Source organism: Bufo bufo, chromosome 2, assembly GCF_905171765.1.
Source record: "Bufo bufo chromosome 2, aBufBuf1.1, whole genome shotgun sequence".
Taxonomy (NCBI): Eukaryota; Metazoa; Chordata; class Amphibia; order Anura; family Bufonidae; genus Bufo; species Bufo bufo.
In genome coordinates, this window is record NC_053390.1 from 637,654,133 (window position 1) to 637,677,225 (window position 23,093).

Consider the following 23,093-nt stretch of genomic DNA (forward strand, 5'->3'; position numbering starts at 1 on the left):
TGGAGGAAAGTGCGGACGATAAAAGAATTGTCATTTGCAATCTGTGCCGTATCAAAATGAGCAGGGGCGTGAACACTAGCAACCTCACCACCACCAGCATGATCCGCCACATGGCATCAAAGCGCCCTAATAGGTGGGCCGAACGCCTGGGTCCGCAATCAGTCCGTGCAATCCCAGCCTTACACCAGCATTTGTAACTGTAGAAAAGGTAAATCAGTGGCACCTCACCAAACCTATGTTCTTTAGGAAAATAAATACCAAGGAGTGATGCCTTGCGGTGGTGCTCAGCCTGTAGCAGCAGTACGTATGCAAAATAATCTTCAAAGGAGAGAAACAAAACGAGCGTCACTCACCGATTTGTAGAAAGGTATACTTTAATCCAAAGCAGGAGGGGGGTGCATGGGGTGCAAACACAGCATCAAGCAACAGCCGTTTCGCACGTGTATGCGCTTCTTCTGGCTTTCTGGGAAAGCCAGAAGAAGCGCATACACGCGGGAAACGGCTGTTGCTTGATGCTGTGTTTGCCCCCTATGCACCCCCCCCTGCTTTGGATTAAAGTATACCTTTCTACAAATCGGTGAGTGCCGCTCGTTTTGTTTCTCTCCTTTGAAGATTATTTTACACCAGCATGTGTCCTGTAACATCACCCATGCCCTGACCAACGCAGTTATTGGGAAGGTCCACTTAACGACTGACACATGGACAAGTGCTTTTGGCCAGGGACGCTGCATTTCCCTGACGGCACACTGGGTAAACGTTGTGGAGGCTGGGAGCGAGTTGTACCCTGGGATGGCACAGGTGCTACCGACGCAAAGGATTGCGGGCCCTACTTCCATCAGTGTTTCCATCGCCACCTCCTTCTCCGCCTCCTCCTCCACTTCCACCTCTGAATAATCATCTTGCAGCACCAGTCAGCCATCAGTCAGTAGCTGGAAGCAGTGTAGCACTGCAGTGGGGAAGCGGCAACAGGCCATGCTTAAACTGATCTGCTTAGATGACAAACAGCACACCGCCACAGAGCTGTGGCTGGGGATAAGGGACCAGACTGAGCTGTGGCTCTCGCCACTCAACCTACAACCAGGAATGGTTGTGTCTGATAATGGCCGTAACTTGGTGGCAGCGTTGGAGCTCGGAAAGCTCACACACGTACCATGACTAGACCACGTGTTCAACCTAGTGGTTCAGCGGTTTCTCAAAACCTACCCCAATTTTCCTGAGCTACTGGTGAAGGTGCACCGCATGTGTGCCCATTTCTGCAAGTCATCGACAGCTTCCGCCGGTCTGGCAATGCTGCAGCAGCGCTTGCAGTTGCCAGCTCACCGACTGTTGTGCGACATGAGCATGCACTGGAACTCCATGTTCCACATGTTGGCCAGGCTTTGTGATCAGCAGAGGGCAGTAGTCGAATACCAGCTGCAACATGGTTGTCGCCGTTCCAGTCAGCTTCCGCTCTTCACAAGCGATGAGTGGGCATTGATGTCTGACTTCTGTGAGGTTTTACGGAACTTTGAGAAATCAACACAGATGGTGAGCGGCGATAACGCCATTATCAGCGTAACCATCCCACTTCTGTATCTACTCAAACGCTCGCTGCTCACAATTAAGGCGGACGCTTTGCATGTGGAAGAGGTGGAAATGGGGAAAAAAAGTACACAGGGTGATAGCCAGACCACCCTCAGTTCGTCTTCTCAGCGCAAATTGGATGATGAAGAGGAGGAGCTGGAGACGGTTGCCTCCGCTACAGATGGTAGTACCCATGGAAGTTTTATTCCATCTGTTCAGCGTGGATGGGTAGAAGAGGAGGAAGAGGATGAAGAGACTAAGAGTTATCCTCCTGATGAGGACAGCGAAGCTTTGTCTGTTGGCACACATGGCTGACTTTATGTTAGGCTGCATTTCCCGTGACCCTTGCTTTGTACTGGTTGTTCACCCTTCTCGACCCCCGCTACAAAGTGAACTTCTCATCTCTCATTCCTGTGGTGGAGATGACGAGCAAAATGGTGCACTACCAGAAGGTCCTTGTGGAAAAATTGCTCCAAAAATTTCCAGCTGACAACGCTGGCTACAGAGTACGTAGTTCCTTGGCCAACCAAGGAGGGGAGACGAGGGGAACACACATCAGTTCCAACAGAGGCAGGGCAACACTCTCCAAGGCCTGGGACAGTTTTATGACATCTGGCCAGCACCCTCAACCTGATGCGTGGCCTAGTGTGACAAGGAGGGAAACATTTTGGAAGATGGTGAAGGAGTACGTAGCAGATTGTGTCAGCGTCCTCAGTTATCCCTGTGCGCCTTACAACTATTGGGTGTCCAAGCTGGACACGTGGCATGAACTGGCGCTCTACACCTTGGAAGTGCTGGCTTGCCCCACCGCCAGCGTTTTGTCAGAGCATGTATTTAGTGCTGCTGGGGGCATAATAACTGATAAGCGTATCCGCCTGTCAACTGAAAATGCTGACCGGTTGACTCTTATAAAAATGAACAAGAACTGGATTGCCCCTGACTTCTCTACTCCACCAGAAGAAAGCGGCTGAACATAAAGGCACTTTAAATGTGGCTTTTATGGTGTATGGAATACACTGCATTCCCATGCACCCCTTCCACCACAAAAAAAGGTATATGGTTCAATCTCCCTTTTCTCGTCCTCCTCCTCCTCCATCATATCAACATGCTTATTAGGCTGCCCTCGCTCCTAATGTTTTAAAGGGTCAGCTGAGCAGCGGGCCCTCACCCATAATGTTTTAGAGGGCCACCAGCAGGCCCTCACCCATGTTTTTGAGGGTCACCAGCAGGCCCTCAACCATAATGTTTTAGAGGGTCAGCTCAGCAGCAGGCCCTCGCCCACAACATTTTTTAGATGGTCAGCTCGCCAGCAGGCCCTCGCCCACAAAATTGTTTAGATGGTAAGCTCAGCAGCAGGCCCTCAACCATAATGCTTTAGAGGGTCAGCTCAGCAGCAGGCCCTCAACTATAATGTTTTAGAGGGTCAGCTCAGCAGCAGGCCCTCATCCACAAAATGTTTTAGATGGTCAGCTCAGCAGCAGGTCCTTGCCACAAAATGTTTTAGATGGTCAGCTCAGCAGCAGGCCCTCACCCACAAAATGTTTTAGATGGTCAGCTCGGCAGCAGGCCCTCACCCACAAAATGCTTTAGATGGTCAGCTCGGCAACAGGCCCTCGCCCACAATTTTTTTTAGATTGAAAGCTCGGCAGCAGGCCCTCGCCCACAATGTTTAGATGGTATGCTCGGCAGCAGGCCCTCAACCATAATGCTTTAGAGGGTCAGCTCAGCAGCAGGCCCTCGCCCACAAAATGTTTTAGATGGTCAGCTCAGCAGCAGGCCCTCGCCCACAAAATGTTTTAGATGGTCAGCTCAGCAGCAGGCCCTCACCCACAAAATGTTTTAGATGGTCAGCTCGGCCGCAGGCACTCGCCCACAAATTTTTTTAGATGGTCAGCTCAGCAGCAGGCCCTCGCCCACAGAATTTTTTAGATGGTCAGCTCAGCAGCAGGCCCTTGCTCCTAATGTTTTTGAGTGTCACAAACAGGCCATCAATCATAATCTTTCAAGGGTGTGTATGATGCCCTCTTTTATGTATAATAAAGGGTGTATTGAAGTGTCGGTTCTTTGTAATTCTTGGCAGCCCTTTCCCTTAGTGCATAGGCTTTATGAGTGTAAGAGTCCCACTACCTGAACAATTGTACCACAATGTGAATGAGTCCCTTTCTTATGTGATATACAGATTGTATCGGAGTGTTTCTTCCTTGCACTTGCACTTTATATACAAGTACATATACATGAAAGATTGTTTCCTAACAATTTTTCCTCTAAAATCGATTTTATCTTCGGTTTGGTGTGTATTATTGTCAGTCTGTAAAGTGGCGTACTACTCGGACAACATCGTTCCCAGCAGTGACCTGGGAGTCCAAGATGCATCCAGACATAGTCCCCATGCTGTTCCCGAACCATTTCAGTGGTGTTTTCAGTTTGGGACTCCCAGGCTATGAGCTGTGCGCTACGATTGGCCAGCGCTGCAGCAAGGGAAAACCATAATACAAAAACTCTGCCCCGTACAACAGAGGGAGCTGCAGACACCAGAGCCTATACCGGGCGAGCGGAGCGGCGCCCAGACATACTAGTAAGTGCAAGGGGACCCCTGGGCGCCGCTCTGCCCACTGATATAGTTAGTTTTTAGTTTTTAAACTAGTGAAAGGTCCTCTTTAAAAGGCACAAACCTGTGTCTGCTGTTGAGATGTTGGGTATAAATTGTTTACTGCTTGTTCTGATTCACATATATACATATACAAATAGTACGATTAGATATATACAATTGCTACTAAAGATATACAGTACATAGGAAGTGTAGGCAGAGGTTCACTGTCCATGAGGCACACTGAGCTGCATGCCTCAGGCTGCAATCTGTCCTGAGTGTATGGGACAGCAAATATGGCAGCCATGCCTATAGGAATATTCACAGAGTGTAGAGTTCCAGTTGTATTACATTTCTGGATTAAAAGCTTGTACAATTAAAGGGCTGAAGGACCTCTATAACAATGTAACACAGTCAGGTCTAGAATGGTTCTGCATCCATTGGTTGGTTTTTCTACAGAAAGGTATTAGAATGGAGAATAGGGGGATTTACACAAGCATAGCCTTATTCTCACAAACATATTTTCCATCTGTTTTAACAACAAAAAGCACAAAGACCCATACATGTCAATGGGGCCAGTCATACATCTGTTTTGACCATTTTGACATGACCATTAAAATGTATGGGCGTATCCCTACACAGTGTGACGTTATCCTATCAGTGCTGCCAGTATAAGACAATGCACTCTGCACAGCACTCTGCAAACACAAATAAAGTACAATAATGCCATAGTCATAGAAAATATTCTGGTTCCTGTATTATATAGAGATCACCTTGACACCAGCAGACGGGCCCAAATAATTTTGTACAAAATGTATTTGCCAAGAATCTCAAATTTACAAAATAAGCGTAGCATTAGCACCAGAATATTTTCTATAACTATGGCATTATTGTACTTTATTTGGTTTGCAGAGTGCTGTAGCATTGTCTTTTTTTCTTTGTGTTTCAAGCCATGATGACGTGCACCTGCGCATTGGGATGTGCTGACTGACCCCCTTTCTCTTGCAGTATTAGACTCTCCTGGGATCCTACCCAACTGGTAACACCCATCTGGACCTTCATTGCAGACTACTAGCAATTCATTCATAACTTCAAGCTGGAAAAAATATAGGAATGGCACAGCATAGAGACATAAGAATAGATGCTCCAGAATTGTTAATAAAGCAGATATGTCAGGAGAGGTTACAGGTCCTTTTTAGTTGTCAGTGCGAGAGAGCGCATGCCTATCCTTGACAGTCCATGTAAGGCTGAGCAAGCATTTTCCCATCTCTAAATGGAGTCCGCAACATGTGAACATAAAAGTTCTATTGTTTTTTTCTTTGCTGGCTGTGGTTGTTCCTTTTCTGCAACCAGTGTGCTGAAGGTGAGGGGCGCTATGTCACTATTCACCTTAGACAGTAGAAAGGCTAATTCTACATAGGTCTCTGCATATAGATGCATTCATTGCATGATGATCATTTAAAGCTTCATATATAACTGATGTGTATAACATGTGATGCTAATAATACGGCTTACATTTAGACATGCACATGTATAGTGTATATATAGGGTAACAAATCTGGAATACGTTATACGAAGAAAATGTGGACTTTTTCAGATAGATGAATATGTAATACTGATTACATTCACTGCTTCATACAGCATATGATCAAAATGCACTTAAATTATAAACAAGCAACTTATTTTTAATTTCAGGGATATTTTAGATGACTAATAGGAAATGGAATTCTGATGATACCATATCTGACAGATTTGAAAAATATACCTATCTGGCTTCTTAACACACACACATACTTCCATTAAGAAATTTAGTACTGGGTGATGGTTGGCTAGGTATTACATTTCATTTCTTATGGCGGCTACACATCAAGCTGGCACACATTTTACATGCTTTACCTGGGAGGAAATAATCTGTCAGCGGATCTATAAAAAGTTAAGGCGAAAGATTAAGGGCCAGTTTTAAAGGATAATAAATATATGCCCTTTGAGTATTTCATTTCACTTCTAACACAATTTGGATTCAAAAGTAAAAGTTTCAGACACACAGGGGAACTGACGGGAACATCTTCATCATTCAGCATAGCACCACTGTCTTTTTGTTAAAAGAAAAAAGAAAAAGAAAAAAGTGTGTAATACTTTCTGAACAAAATCACGAACCACACAATTCTACTGAAAGGGGTTCAGTAAGGCACAATTCAAAATTTAGATGGTATCGTCTTATATCGTCTTGAAAATAAAATTCTGGATACCTAGATAATGGGCATGGAGTCTTTTTCTGTATCTTTGCAACTGCATAATCATCTAAAATATTAGGCTAGATTTGTGAGCCAAATTTATCAGTGTATCGGGCAATATCTCTCCCAAACACAAACAGTTCTAACACTTCCTTTGAAGTGAAACTTGGAGCAAAATTTTGACAGTAAAATTGAGCCACAAAGATCACATAACATAACAGGGCTGTTAATTCTTCAGATTTTTTTTACTGCTGTAGGTCTGTAACACAATAATAAAATGACTGCATGTTACTGGGCTGTTCACAAAATTATGCCAAAATGATGCTCCTTTTTTCCCATACTGTAAGTAAAAGTTCTGCAGCTATTGGCTGAAGCCTCTGTTCACAGGCTGCAAATTCTCTCCTCCTCTTGCATGCACTGTACACATAATATGGGTACTACTAAAATCTTTCTGTTCTGTTTTAGCTGATTTGTTATGTTTTCTGATTTAAAATGGTTGTCTGGTTCCATGATATTGATTACCTATCCTTAGGATAGGTCATCAATGTCAGATCTGTGAGGTTTGGGCTTCCAGCACCCCTGCCGATCAGCTGAGGCTATGGTTCATTACAGATGCCTCTCCCATTCACCTGAATTACACTGCACTACTGCTACAAAGTAGCCTCCTACAGGTAAAGAGGTTCATAAGGCTTGCATGAGCATCACAGCACCGGGAAGCCTGGAGTGGGACCCCACCGATCTTATATTGATAATGACCTATCCTGCAGATAGGTCATCAAAATCGTCAAACCAGACAACCATGCAAAATAATTTTTCTTTTATTAATTACATGTAAAATGAGCTCAAAAAGTACAAATTAAGTAGATGTGTAAAGCATTCGTTAGGTAGGGAATACTTCAGTGCAGTGACACTTTACTTTGGACATTTTGGTCTATCTTGGATGAACACACATTGTCATAAAAAACAGTAGTGCTGAAAGGAAAAAGGTGCGGCATATAGCGCCTATTCCTGATGTAAAGACCTATAATGTGCAGACTGCAGAGTAACCAGTTAACGGCTTTGTTTTATGACGTGACCCTAGAAACTGCATTTTACGGATTATAAAAATTTGCCTTGGGTTACACTATCATATGTTTTCCAAAAGAAATTGCTCTTCCAAAATTTTTCCTGTAAATTTTTAGTGCACAAGAACCAGGCAGACATCCCACTGTCAGTATCCCTGCAGCCATGACAATTTGTCCATAGCATTGCATGATACATCACTGTGAGGATCAACAAACATAAGTTCAGTTCCTTATTACACCACTGGAGCTGGTTACAAAGTATAGACAAGACCCATCAGCATTGGGCCTCATGAGAGAAATTTTTGATATTGCTGTGTTTTATGGAAAACTTCACTTCTGTGATTTTTATGGTTTATAGTCTAAGCTGCGATCTGACATTACAGTGAGTTTGCTTATTACTGTATGTAACGACACATGAATATTATGTGCTGAATAATAATAATTTGGGTTAGTACAAGTCAGACAAGTTAGATTGATAATGGCTGTGTTAAATATTGCTAGATTTGAACATTCATGTAATAATGGTATAAAATAAATCAATAAAATATAATACAGGAGCAATAGAAGGTTTGCTTAGGTCGACATGACTGCACCTCCACTGTATTGAGTTCAATACCTTAGAAAGATGGTCTTCTGAGGTTTAAGAGTTTTTGTACTAACAAGACGGAAATCAGGATTCTGGCCAGTTTCCCTGTTGGCAGCTACTTCATGGTGTGATGTGTAAGTACATCAGCACGCTGCAAGCAACATTTATCCCTACTGCTCTCTTATGCTTAGGTAGCAGAAATTGCTGTTCCATTTTATCAGTAATTTGTGGCATTTTTTTAAAATAATTATATTGATCTACATCCCTGCTGAGGTTCACAGTACAGATCATTATTTCCCCTACAAGACCTAACAAATGATTTTTTTTTTATTATATGTGCAACACGACAGCATTTCGTGACTTGCAAGAGCAACTAACTTATGCATTCAAATCATACCTAAAAGTTAAAACTCTTCAATTGTCAAGAAACCCAGGGAGCATCTTATTAAATGCTGCTAGAAGACAGGCTTATTTATGAAGAGTCATTAGGTAGCTTTATAACTGGGTTCAAGTGTACATCAATAGAGAACTTGGTGTTCCGGAGAAAGGTTAGCTATTAAAGGAATTAAATAAAAGAAGCTAATACATTCAATAATGAGTTGTGCTGGATTTGATTTGGAACACATTAAAAGGCAGCACAGTGCATTCGGATAATCTTCAGACCCTTTAACTTTTTTTTAGATTTTATGTTCCCGCCTTGTGCTAAAATAATAAAATAAAAACATCTAAACTTTCTCTATCATTCTGCACTCATTACCCCATAATGAGAAAGTGAAAACAATGTTTGAAATCTTTACTAATCTATTGAAAAACTAAAATATTGCATTGACATAAGTACAGTATTCAGACCCTTTACTTAATACTTAGTTGAAGGAACTTTGGCAGCGATTACAGCCTCCAGTCTTCTTGGGTATGATGCCACAAGGTTTGCACAACTGGATTTGGGGATTTTTTTGACATTCTTCGCTGCAGATCCTCTCAAGCTCTGTCAGGCTGGAAGTGGACTGGCGGTGGACAGGCATTTTCAAGTCTCTCCAGAGATGTTTGATTGGGTTTAAAGAGGACCTTTCATCTGAATCAAGTAAGTAAACTGAATATACATACATGGAGAGCGGCGCCCAGGGATCCCCCTGCACTTACTGTTATCCCCGGGCGCCGCTCCGTTCTCCGAATATAGGCTCCGGTAAAGTCACAGTTAGGCTCCACCCATTTGAGCCTGCCGGCGTCTCTTTCTCCTATGTTGTAGCGCTGGCCAATCGCAGCGCTCAGCTCATAGCATGGCTAAGAGCTGAGCGCTGCGATTGGCCAGCGCTACAGCATAGGAGAAGGAGACCGCGGCAGGCTCCAATGGGTGGAGCCTAACTGTGACTTTACCGGAGCCTATAACCGGAGAACGGAGCGGCGCCCGGGGATAATAGTAAGTGCAGGGGGATCCCTGGGCGCCGCTCTCCATGTATGTATATTCAGTTTACTTACTTGATTCAGATGAAAGGTCCTCTTTAAGCCAGGGCCCTGGCTAGGCCACTCAAGGACATTTATAGAGTTGTTTGTAAGCCACCCCTGTATTGTCTTGGCTGAGTGCTTAGGGTTATTATCTCGTTAGAAGGTGAACCTTCAGTCCAGTTTGAGGTCCAGAGCACTTTGGATCAGGTTATCATTAAAAATATTTCTGTACTTTGCTTCATTCAGGTTTCCCTCAACTCTGACCAGTCTCCCTGTCCCAGCCGCTGAAAAAAAAACCACAGCATGATGCTTCCACCCACTACTATACAGTACTTCACTGTTGAGATGGTTTTGGACAGTGCCTGGATTCCTCCAAACATGATGCTTAGAATTGAGGCCAAGAAGTTCAATCTTGTTTTCATCAGACCTAGAGAATCGTATTTCGCACAGTCTGTGAATCCTTTAGGTGTTTTGTGCAAACTTTCATGTGTCTTTATGGTAGAGTGGCCAGAAGAAGCCTCTCCACAGTAAACGCCCAGATTGATGGAATGCTGCAGTGATGGCTGACCAATTCTAAGTTTCTTCCATATGCACAGAGGCTCTTTGGAGCTCACCAGAGTGACCATTGGGCTTTTGGTCACCTCTCTTACAAAGGCCCAATTACTTTGTTTGGAGGGGTGGCTAGCTCTAGGAAGAATTCAGTTTTTTTCCCTAAATTTCTTCCATTTAAGAAATATGGAGGCCACTGTGCTCTTTGGATGTTTCAGTGCAGCAGACATTTTTAGTACACTTCTCTAGGTCTGTGCCTCCAGATGATCATGTCTTTGAGCTCTACAGGCAGTTCTTTCCTCCTTTTGGTTTGGTTTTTGCTTTGATATGCATTGTCAGCTGTGAGACCTTATATGGACAGAGATGTACCATTAAAAACTCATGTCCAATGCAATTTTTATTTTTATTTTTTAATATACGTGTAAACATTTATAAAAATTCTATTTTTACTTTATCATTAAGGAGGACTGAGTGAAAAATGATGGGGATTGATTATTATTTTTTTTTTTAAATGCAACTTAAAATGTGAAAAAAGTAAAAGGGTCTTAAGAATTTCCGAATGCACTATGTAGTAGACTAATGTCCAGTAGACGACATTGGTGCCACCAAGGAGATAATGCAACATTCAATTTCTCCACATTGATCTTCTGAAGATCTGCTCCCCACGGCAGTAGTCTCCACCTGTTGTAAAAAAACAACTGTCTAATGGTAGCTGGGAGATGTAGTTTTGCAACAGTCGGAGTGCTAAAGCTTGGAGATAATTGCCACAACTATGAAGACATTAGGTTGCATGCTATGAAGGGTGAAAATTACTGCATTATACAGTAAAGGAAACTTATGAAGAATAGATACTAATAGTGTATTTTCATATTCACTTCTCTTTGTGATTAAATTTAGAGAGCAGCTATGAAAAGCATTTACAGTATGTCAATGTATTAAAGTGGTGAGAATGCAGAAATATTACACTTGTTGCCCAGTTCCCCTGCGGATTATAGCTGACTGCTGGGGGGTTTTAAGCAGCGAACACCCTTGTGATTAGATCATTTATGGGTGAAACTTGCATACACATGTAAAACACTTTAGATTGTGAGCCCCAATGGGGACAGTGTGATGCTATTGTCTCTAAAGTGCTGCAGAATATACTAGCGCTATATAAGTGCATACAATGAATAAACAAAAAACAGTCAGGTTTTGTCTAAGGGGAAGCACCTTCAAAATGCATTACACAAGGGTTTTATGTAAATGCTTATAACAAAAAAATCACTGTGTTTTAACTTCTGAGGAACAGCACCCCGATCTATCCTGCTTTTTCCTTCTGAAATATTACATATAAAACAGTCATGACATCTTTGATGGGCCCCAACAGATTGTGTCAGAACCAGTTGGATTGAAATTAGGGATGAACAAAGCAGATTCGTCACAAATATCACAGTAATTCAGCGATTCACTGTGGCAGCCATTTTACATTTAAAATTAAGTATACTAGTGAGAGAAACAGGGCAGTGAAGATGAAGACGGAGGGTCCTAACGATATGCCCCCATTGTCTCAGATGAGATAACCCCTTTAAGTCTGTATTTATAAAAAAAAACTGTTGCAAGCAGTTTTCAGGACAATTGGAGCACTATTAATTTAGGCAAAATCAATTTGGACCAAAATAAATTTCTACTGTATAGAAATCATTAACTATTACATAACTGTTTTGACATGCAACCCAACTTTAGATTGGATTCTGGAATCTTAGTGTGGCAATATCTGTTGGTTCTTCAATGCCCTGCATCACATCATATACATATCACATCAAATTGAACTGCTATAGATTTGAGCAGAATTTGCTCATTAGTGTACATTAATTTTCACAGACATGCAACAGGGCTTCTATACCAGACAAGGATCCATACACACCTTCTCATGCAGTCAAGAGCCCGGATGTAGAAGTCTTTGTGGAGGTCATGTTCATCTCTTAAGATAGAGCACTGCTCCAAAGTGACTGACATAGAAGTCCGGTCCTTGGCACTTTTGCAACAGGTAAATCGAACCCCATTCATCTTTCGGCAAATCTAAAGATACAAGTATAAAATTTTAAACGTGAAATAACCCACGGATGGCATCTGTAGGCCAACACAAGTTCTAAGCCCTTAGACAAAGATATGTACTGCAGACGCATAAAAATCACTAGACTAAGCTGCAAGCTGAAGTCTGGATTTTAAATAATTATGCCATTTAGTAATGAAACATCATTGTGAATGTAGGCATACAACGTAGTTACTTCAATTTGCTTGATGTTTAAAGGGACACTTGAAGTAAAACCAAAACATTGCATAAGTCTAGTGGAAGGAGCAGGACACAGGGATCTCCTTGGTTTTCTTGAGATTCCTGTGTCATGCTCTGTTCCTTTACATTCAGCAACATACATAACACAGTGCTTCAGTTTTGCCTGGAGGATCCTTTTAATACATTGTATTAAGTGTCTGTGGTAAAACATTCTCAGTACCACTGCTCTGAGAAGACTTTTTCCTAAGTTGTCTATGTATGAGGAGACCTTATGTCATGCACTGCTGATCTCCATTCTTCATTATTCTTTTTTCTGTAGACTTTAAGCTCTTAGATGACCACACATCAAAAGGAAGGGCTCTGCACAGCTTCAAAAGGACAGAAGCTAAAAATCTGTACTCTGTGTATGTCATAGGTAGGCATGATATTGGAAGGGAAGATACACTAACATTACCATGGAAACTATCTTTCTGTCTCCTCGGGGGAATCAGTATACCATCAGAACTTAAAAGGGCTCTAGAAATGTATGTAAAAAGCCATCATTTGCTTATAAAAATATTGAAAAAAAGATTAGTATTGTGCGTTGTAGTATCATTGCAAAGACTCAGCCAGCAATTGTCAAGGTTCATGGTGAATCTGTGTTTTTCCTCTGTAAGTTAAAAGCATAGAATTGAAAAATCATGTTATCATAGCTAAAAATGGAACATATATTTTGTTCTAGCAGTGATTATTTAAGCTTGTGTTGTATTTTCCACCATTTTGCCAGGTATCAGCAGGATCCAGAATGTTGCTAGGTGTAAATAGTAATAAGGAACCTGCTAATGTAAAATGTAGCTGGTAAAGAGAGGCAGCCTGCACTGCGTCAAAAGGGGGTTTCAATCAAAGAGGAAACCGGCCAGCACTCGCTCCAAATTGCACGCTGCACGGGAGAGGAGCAACCTCCAAAGAACAATGGAACAACAAATCCCAGCAGCTGTGTCTTTGCAAATAGGTTTCTTTATTTCATTTCAAGTTCCAGAAAGTGTCCTATAACCAGGACGCGTTTCAGCGTACAAGCCTTTCTCAACAGGTACATCCAACAATAAATCACAAGCTATACGGACACGGCGGTACTTGTTACATATATAGCTTGTGATTTATTGTTGGATGTACCTGTTGAGAAAGGCTTGTACGCCGAAACGCGTCCTGGTTATAGGACACTTTCTGGAACTTGAAATGAAATAAAGAAAGCTATTTGCAAAGACACAGCTGCTGGGATTTTTTGTTCCATCAAAAGGGGGTTTGGCGCAGAAGTGGGTTGGCTGGTATTTAGAACACCCTTCAAATAAGCCTCAGTACTAAAAATAAAAATGGTCATAAAATAATTAAAAATCCTTCTATACTAAGCTAAAATACAAGTACAAAAGCGTACCCAAATAATACCAGTATACACTAAAATAATACTGTAATACAGATCCCTATTAATACAAAACATGGACAACATATACAGTACAGACCAAAAGTTTGGACACACCTTCTCATTCAAAGAATTTTCTTTATTTTCATGACTATGAAGGCATCAAAACTATGAATTAACACATGTGGAATTATATACATAACAAACAAGTGTGAAACAACTGAAAATATGTCATATTCTAGGTTCTTCAAAGTAGCCACCTTTTGCTTTGATTACTGCTTTGCACGCTCTTGGCATTCTCTTGATCAGCTTCAAGAGGTAGTCCCCTGAAATGGTCTTCCAACAGTCTTGAAGGAGTTCCCAGAGATGCTTAGCACTTGTTGGCCCTTTTGCCTTCACTCTGCGGTCCAGCTCACCCCAAACCATCTTGATTGGGTTCAGGTCCGGTGACTGTGGAGGCCAGGTCATCTGGCGCAGCACCCCGTCACTCTCCTTTATGGTCAAATAGCCCTTACTTTCAAAGTTTTCCCAATTTTTCGGCTGACTGACTGACCTTCATTTCTTAAAGTAATGATGGCCACTCGTTTTTCTTTACTTAGCTGCTTTTTCCTTGCCATAATACCAATTCTAACAGTCTATTCTGTAGGACTATCAGCTGTGTATCCACCTGACTTCTCCTCAACGCAACTGATGGTCCCAACGCCATTTATAAGGCAAGAAATCCCACTTATTAAACCTGACAGGGCACACCTGTGAAGTGAAAACCATTTCAGGGGACTATCTCTTGAAGCTCATCAAGAGAATGCCAAGAGTGTGCAAAGCAGTAATCAAAGCAAAAGGTGGCTACTTTGAAGAACCTAGAATATGACATATTTTCAGTTTCACACTTGTTTGTTATGTATATAATTCCACATGTGTTAATTCATAGTTTTGATGCCTTCAGTGTGAATCTACAATTTTCAGTCATAGTCATGAAAATAAAGAAAACTCTTTGAATGAGAAGGTGTGTCCAAACTTTTGGTCTGTACTGTACACAAATACAAAAAACATACCCAACATATGCATACATATTAGAGATGAGATCAAATTGATTTATCTCATCAGCAGGGCTTCTTCATCTATGGGGGCTGTCATCTGCTGCAAGACTGACAATGCCGAAAATTTAGTCCAGCTCTGACAACTTTCTACCTGCTCCGCTGCTCCAATTAGCAGAGCAAGGGTACAGGTTCTGCTTCGACGCTCACGCCTGCGCAGACACTGCTACATAGCCAAAGCAGAGCTTGTGCCCTTGCTCTGTTAATCGAAGCACAGGCATGAAATTGTTAGGGCCGGGCTGACCTAGTCAATCCTGCGGAAGGTGGTCGCTTCTTCACTTGCGGGGATGGCCCGCACAGGTGAAGAAGCCCTGCTGATGAGACAAATCGATTTGCTCATCTCTAACAGCTACCATATAGAAAAATATTGTACGGCGTATAGACACCACAAGCTTTATCATCTGAATCCTGGCAAAGAAACACATGGAAACAAGCCACCCGTAGTGTGTTATTGCTGGAACTAGCTGCATTTTCCATGCAAGGTTTAAACAGCATTTAGTCAAACACAGATGCCAGAAACTACACGTGGAGCTGCCCACGGAACTCAAGTTTCAGAGAGAAACTAATTTGCAGATGTCAGGCGGACAGCACCACAAGGCAGTTTCTGGTTACTATGTGAGGTGTTTCATATACCAGTTTTAATCTGAATGCGCAGGAGTAAAATGTGGCAAATTTATGAAGAAGCAAACATATCTCTTAATAAAATACATAAAGCAGCACTTACCGGTCCTGTTTGGACTGCTTTATTCAATCCATGCAACACTACAAAAAAACAAGGATTTTTTGCCCTTCCTGGCGTGGATTGAGTAAAGCCATTTAAACAATACGGGTGAGGGCTGCTTTATGTATTCTACGGAAGATGAATGTTTGCAACTGATTTTGGAGGCGAGCAGTGTGGAAAGGCTATGTGGCTGTCCGGGCAATTGTGGATTGCTATTAAAGGCTAATGCTGCTGCAAAGAAGTGGTGCCGGTGCAGTGTTGGTTCTATGAGGTGAAGACATCTCTTAAAAAATGTGGAGCGCCTTTGTGGTGGCAGTAAAACAAATCTACACCGTTGAATGTGTTGGGGCATTTAAAGTCACTTCAAAACCAACACCCCTTTACTAGAAGAAATACGGATTGGAAATATTTAAAAAGTGACAAAGAAACAGAAGTTAAACAAAGTTAAAGTAAATGAACCAATTTTTTTTTCTGACAGTTAAAACCAAATACACATATCCTTTGTTTCTAATCTGTTTTGATTTTATGATTGTAGATTGAATTTTTTTTTTATTTCCTGAATATGGGGTGTCTGTCTTCCCTAAACTGTGGCTAACAGCATTTAGAGATACGCTTTACAGCAGCCACCATGGGCCATAGACACAATGATCTGGAGGGGACCTTATTTTCTTCTATGGGAGAGTTTTCTAGGCATGCTCGGTGACTTGTGCAGAGGTCGAGAGGGAGCTGATAAGCTGTAATGTCAACTATTGTGAATGGTGGATCCTGTATCATCCTTATAATAGGGGATATCTGTCACTGTAATCCTGCCTGTAATGATAAGCATAAACATGCAGTAAGGTGATCTATACAGACCAAATGATGCTACTTATTAGGCTTAATAGCCAGCACAAAAATTGCAGAATCTTGTGCTTGTTTTTTAAAATATACATGACAATATGACATGGAAAATAAAAAATAACACCAAAAATTCTTTAAAAATATATTTAACATAAAAACATTTAAACAAAAGATCATTTTCTGGTGACAAATTCCCTTTTATACAAACCATTTAAAAAAAGGTTGGCAATCTGTCTAAAATGTACTAACGTTATTTAGATTCTGAAGAATCATAGACTACAATATCAACCAACAAAGTCTGCCGTGCAGTATCAGGATGAGTCAAGTGCCTTTAATAGGCAGATTTTGATTGGGGTCTCATAGTAAAATTTCTTTTAGTCTTAGTCTGATCTTTATTGTATATTGCGATATAGACACTATGTCATTACCACATTCAGTCATACAATGTCATTAAGATCCTCATCGTGTGTAAATTCGATTTCAGTGGAGCAGCCTGGCCAGAATAATGGCATATATAAAAGCCTACATGAGCTGTAAATTGGATAGAACATTTTGCAGTAGCCTTTCTATAAGTTGAAGTGTGGGGGCATTACCAATAGAGAGTGGGCGACTTTCTTGGAAAGCTGTGACTGGATAAAGAAACAACCTCTGCAGGCATTCACCCTGAAAGGGTCTTAAGGAGTTTAGTTTATTCATTGCTAGACTATTTAATTTAATCTTCAGGAATTACATCAGAGCAGGTACAATATCACCATAAGATTAGCACAAAGCAGCCAGTGTATTTAGGAACACGACTTAATCATAATGAGGAAATTGCTGGACAGTTAACATCAATTACGAGGAAGCTACTTGAATGTTAATGAAAGGTTCCAATACAAGGCCACATTATGTATACTGTATAGTGGGTACTGAGGGATGTACGAAGAAACTGTACTAAAAACGATACTAATAGCAGTGAAAACAACCCATCATGGAATATTAGTGATGAGTTCCAAAGATATGGATATTCTGCAGTATTATAAACCAACAAATTTAATCATGTGCTAAGAAATTAGAAACCTTGGAGAATCTCCACCTAAATTCATTTATTTATTTATTCCATTAAGTAGGAAGCCTGGTATGGAAATTTGCAAGGACTGTCCGCTGCAAACTGATTTTACCATTCTTTACCATAGTGGGGCTGTCAGGCAGTATGTTCTTCGCTGCTACTGAGAAGAGGACAGAAAAGAAAGAAGGTAACAAGGTCACTGCACCGGACCCTAGGGAGCGACAGCCTGAGGTGAGACGTAACAGGGTCACAACCACTCCCATCCTCTACACCGACTCCTCAGGGGCTCGCTGGAGATGCCCATTTAAAGGGGAGAGGTCTCAGAATTTTTGTTTTTCAAAAGTCCACAACAGTTATAACATTTGAAAAAAATACTCCCACGTGGCCAATCTTTCCCTAGATATACAGTATTTTCCGCACTGATATCCCATTCATGGAGCGGAAAAGGGTGGTCCTGATAAGACACAGCCTCAACTTGTTTCTGGGAAATTATGGTTCCAAAAAGGTCCCTGCATCTCCTCTTATTTGTCCTGTGTTCAAAGGTGGTTCTTGTAGATTTTCTTGTGTACATGACAGCTGCAGATCAGTAAAATAGAATACATGCAGGGGACATCTGTAGAGCAGAGAGACAAAATGTTGTCCTCAGCGCATACTTGTCCTGGACATCGAGTAGGCAGAATCTGTACGCGTGGTCTCCCTCCTCAGGTACAGACAATGCATAACATATGAAGAAAGGCTGGAAGAACTGCACATGGTCTACCAGCTCATCAGAACTAATGGAGGATGTGTCCAATATAGAGTTGTTGCGATACCAAATTTTTGATTCGGTTTCGATACCATGAAAAAGTATTGCGATACTCGATACCATTCGATACCACGCGAAAAAAATAAACAAAAAAAGCCACGTGCATTCCTCATTTTTAAAAATGGCGAATCGCGCAGTTTTTATTTTATTTTTTCTGTTCCGGCATTCACCACCTAGATTTTTTTTTTATATTTTAATAGTTTGGACTTTTCTGACGTGGCGATGTAATATGTTTATTTATATATTTTATATGTGAAATTGGGAAAAGGAGGGTGATTTATACTTCATATTTTAGTGTTTTTTTTTTTTTCACTTTTTATTTAATAACTATTTCCCCCCTTAGGGGCTAGAACCTGGGATCTTTCATCCCTTTTCCTATTCACCCTGATAGATCTCTATCAGGGTGAATAGGACTCCACACTGTCCCTGCTGCTCTGTGCTTTGTGCACACAGCATCAGGGATGTTACCATGGCAACCAGGGCTTCCTGGCTGCCATGGTAACCGATCGGAGCCCCAGGCTTACACAGCTGGGGGTCCGATCAGAAGCTGCCACTGCACCACCAATGAGGGGGAGTGGAGAGGTCCCTGTGGCCACTGCCACCAATGATTTTAATACTGGAGGGTTGAGAGGGGCCGGCGCACTGTGCCACCAATGATTTTAATGGGATGGGGGGATTGAGGGGGGGGGGCACACTGCACCACCAATGATTTTACCCCTTTATACAGGAGGCGGGTACTAGCAGATCAGCGGCAGTTAACTGCCGCTGATCGCAGCTCCCTGTCAGGGGCAGGGTGCCGGCAATGCGATTCTGCTGCCGGCACCCGCCTCCTGTATGTGTTAAAGACTGACTACTGTATATGAGTCCAGACTTTCACTATTAGGCCACACAGAGCGGCGCCCAGCGATGTCTCAGCACTCACCATTTAGTCCTGGGCGCCGCTCCGTTCGCCCGCAGTGCCCCATTACTGTCTCCTCTCCTGCTCCACATGCTGCTGAGCTGATTACTATCGGAGCGATGGGAGGAGACATCAGCTTCACTAGTGGGCGTTCCTTCTCCCTGGCTGTAGCGCTGTCCAATCGCAGCGCAGGGAAAAGGAACGCCCACTAGTGAAGCTGATGTCTCCTCCCATCGCTCCGATAGTAATCCTATCATTGGGGGCGCAGTGCGCCCGCCCCTCCCTTCTCATTGCCGCCCCTCCTCCGCCCCTCTCTTCTCATTGCCGCCCCTCCTCCACCCCCTCTCTTCTCATTGCCGCCCCTCCTCCGCCCCTCTCTTCTCATTGCCGCCCCTCCTCCGCCCCTCTCTTCTCATTGCCGCCCCTCCTCCGCCCCTCTCTTCTCATTGGTGGCAGCGGCAGCAGCACAGGGGGAGGGAGGACAGCTTCCTTCTCCCCGTGCTGCTGAGAGAGAACATGAGCGCGCCGATAGCAGCGCGCTCATGTTCAGAGATACTAGACTGCGCAGAAGCGCAGCCCAGTATCGAAAAAACGGAAATCCCGGTATCGTATCGATACCGGGACAAAAGTATCGATTGGGTATCGAAATTTCGATACCCGCAACAACCCTAGTCCAATAGCAACATGGAATAAAGACTGCTGGCCAATTCGTTATTTAGGGGGGTGAATACTCAGAAATGCCAAATGCTTGAAAACTAATATACTGTATGGTATTTAGAAAATCTATGATTTCACAGATAGGGTAGACTGAACCATCCATGAGATTTTGAGGAAAGCCCTTTAAGTAAAATTTTGCTGCAGAGGCATAGCATGAAGCTCCAGGGTTCCAAAGCAATATACAGGACCTCCACCTACCATGGCAGTTATAACTCTGGCATCCTGTTATGTACCCACTCAGGCAAAATATGTAGCACATCTGTGGCACAGGCTCCATCTGTTGCATTTATAATGCGCTAATTATGTATAGAGGGGTCTGCAATGACGAGCGTTAAATATCACCAGGACAAGCTGGCAGCACATGCTCTTACTACTGATCTGTACATATACCGAGAGTGTGAGCTAACATGGCGATGCACACAGTCATCAGTCATGAGCTAATTCTAGCATTAAAAGTAAGGCCTATTAGGTCAAGTGACAGAACAGCAAAGAAAAATCTGAGCAGAGAAATGTGTAAATGAAGCAGTGTAACAGGCCTATGTACTTAGCTGATAATACATTTCCCGCATAAGGAGAAGGGACACAGAAAATGTCACCATTAAGTACACTATGTTAATATTTTTGAGAATTATTGATGTAAAACAATGTTTCCAGGTCATTAGTGCAGTCAGCACAGTCAATTTATTGGAGATTGCTTTATAGTTCAGTCTTGAAAATGCAATTAGAATCATTTCAGTATTCCTTAATGCGGCAGCAAATCTAACTACAATTATCAAAATTTCACGCCTGAGCTCCAGAACATATTAAACAAATCTCCATTCTGCTGCAGTTTTAGGGTTATCTGGGCAAAGAATTCGCTCTGTTCAAATAAAAATACACTTTCCTAATATACAAAATGACACAAAGGTCATGTTTAAATGTAAAAAAAAAACAACTTAAGCAGATTCGGAAAAAAAAAGAAATATTGAGATTCCTAAATCAGTGTAATCACGCCACCATATGAAACAAATGGGGCTTTTAAGTATGCTAAAGGGTAATTTAACAGCTGCCTTCACACAATGGGGGGAGATTTTTAAAAACTGGTGTAAAGGAAAACTGGCTTAGTTTTCCATAGCAACCAATCAGATTCCACTTTTTATCTTCCAAAAGAGCTCTGGAAAAATAAGAGGTGGTATTTGATTGGTTGCTATAGGTAACTAAGCTAGTTTTTCTTTACACTAGTTTTGATGAATCTAAACATTATGTTTTAGCATAGCTTTTGCTGAATTTTTACTACAATTAGTGATGTTCTTCTAAAAAGTTTTAAAAAAAAACTCTCAAAAATTGCAGTAGAACGGCAGAAAGAACAAAAATAGCCCTTGTAGCCATAGCCTCAACTCAAGTGAACTAATTCCAGGCAAAGAAACAGACTAAAGTTAGATAGAGGCGATAAAATGATGAGTTCTCAGTAGTGGATACTTTTTTGTGGTTTTTAATGATAACAAATAGCAGTTTTGGGACTATTTAGGTCTCTTCATCAGGCATGAAAAGGCAAATGTTTATACAAAATGACATAAAATAGTGTGGTAAATGAGACAAGCGATGTAAAACAGAACTATCAATATGAGCATGTTGCATTGTACTGCAATAACTGCATTAATATAGCAGTTTTATTGCACACATTGCATTGCGTCAAAATACTGAGCAGTTTTAGTAAACACATTGGGCCAGATTTATCATTAGCTCAGGTCAGAATAATGGAGTGAAAAAGTCCCCAAAAAAGTCCCAAACGCTAAAACTGCGCACAAATTTGCGACTTTTTTCTGCTCTGCACTATGCTCGCCAGTTTTCTGAAAGTGGGCGTGTCTTCTTATGTAAATGAATCTCTAGACAGATTTACTATTGGGACTATTTAAAAAGTCGCAAAAAAGTCGCAAAAAAGTCGCAATTTCACTCCAGTGAGGACCATGCTTATCTTATGAGACTTTTTAATAGAACATGCGACTTTTTCATAAAAACGTGCAACTTTTTCGTAAAGATGTGCGACTTTTGTAAAGCTGCTTACTGACGGATAAACTGCTACCGTCAAACCACATTTATTACAGTCTTAAAGGGCCGATCATAAATCTGACTTGGCTAAAACTGACTTTAGCCATATGTGAAAGTGGAGTGAGCTGTCAGAGTCATGATAAATCTGGCCCATTGTACTGCAGTAACGGCATTAATATACCAGTTTTATTCCACACATTGTATTACATCAAGATACCATGCACACTTAGTGAACCCATTGTACTGCAAAAACTACATTAATATACGGGTAGCAGCTTTATTCCAGACATTTTATTATGTCAGAATACCCTTCACTTTTAGTGAATGCACTGTACTGCAATCATTTCATTGATATACCAGTTTAAATTACCGCATTGTACTGCAATAACTGCATACATATATTAGTTTTAGATAACGCATTGTACTGCCTTACCAACAATCTGAACTAGTTACAAGGAGAAAGTCATATATTTGTCACCCCTGACATAGCTCTGAATCTGTTGATCCGAAACTTACAGTAGCCGCAATCCACATGATTTCTACATTCTTCCTTTTTTTGGCATGAGTGTTTTGGTGAAGGTTTTCAAGGAGCTCCTTTAGATCAACTTGTTCCTGGAACAGCTGTGGACCTAGGAATAATAAGTGGAGATACAAGTCACAAACTTAGTACCTGCACCACAAGCTGTAATTCATCACTGTTATCACAGATTTTTCTGAACAATATACAGGTGGAGCTCGAAAAATTGGAATATTGTGCGAAAGTTCATTTATTTCCCTAACGCAATATTCTATTCTATTCTCAAAGTGTCACACTCTAGTCAGCTAATTAATCCATAGCCCTGAGCAAAGGGTACCTCAAAATTGAGACTTTGGGGTTTCATAAGCTGTAAGCCATAATCATCCAAATTATAACAAATAAAGGCTTGAAATCTCTCGCTCTGCATGTAATGAGTCTATCTCATATATTAGTTTCACCTTTTAAGTTGCAATACTGAAATAAATGAACTTTGCACGATATTCTAATTGTACGAGTTTCACCTGTATACACACTAGGACAGATTTACTAATGTTGTCTAAAATTTAGATAGCTTAAACTTATACAGGCAGTAAGAAGATATCAGAAATGTATCATGTTGGTACATGGTGTGCTATATTTAATGCATCACCAACACAGACTTTTTAGTAAGGCGCAAAAAGTGTCTAAAACACTAAAAGAGGTATTCCAATTATGTAACGTTTTCCCGCTGG

At 41.6% G+C, this 23,093-nt stretch overlaps 1 protein-coding gene across 6 annotated transcripts in view; it reads right to left on the reverse strand.

Moving 5' to 3' along the window:
* Positions 1-23,093, reverse strand: part of INPP4B (inositol polyphosphate-4-phosphatase type II B) — a 698,485-nt gene that overhangs the window by 22,207 nt on the left and 653,185 nt on the right. For all 6 annotated transcript variants that reach the window (XR_005776353.1, XM_040418490.1, XM_040418489.1 and 3 more), the window contains 2 exons: positions 22,362-22,474; positions 11,930-12,084 (listed from right to left, as the gene is read on the reverse strand). Coding sequence is in view for 5 of the 6 variants with exons in the window: in XM_040418490.1 (XP_040274424.1) it covers positions 11,930-12,084; positions 22,362-22,474 (268 nt within the window). In the remaining variant the exon portion in view is untranslated. The remainder of the gene's footprint in view (positions 1-11,929; positions 12,085-22,361; positions 22,475-23,093) is intronic.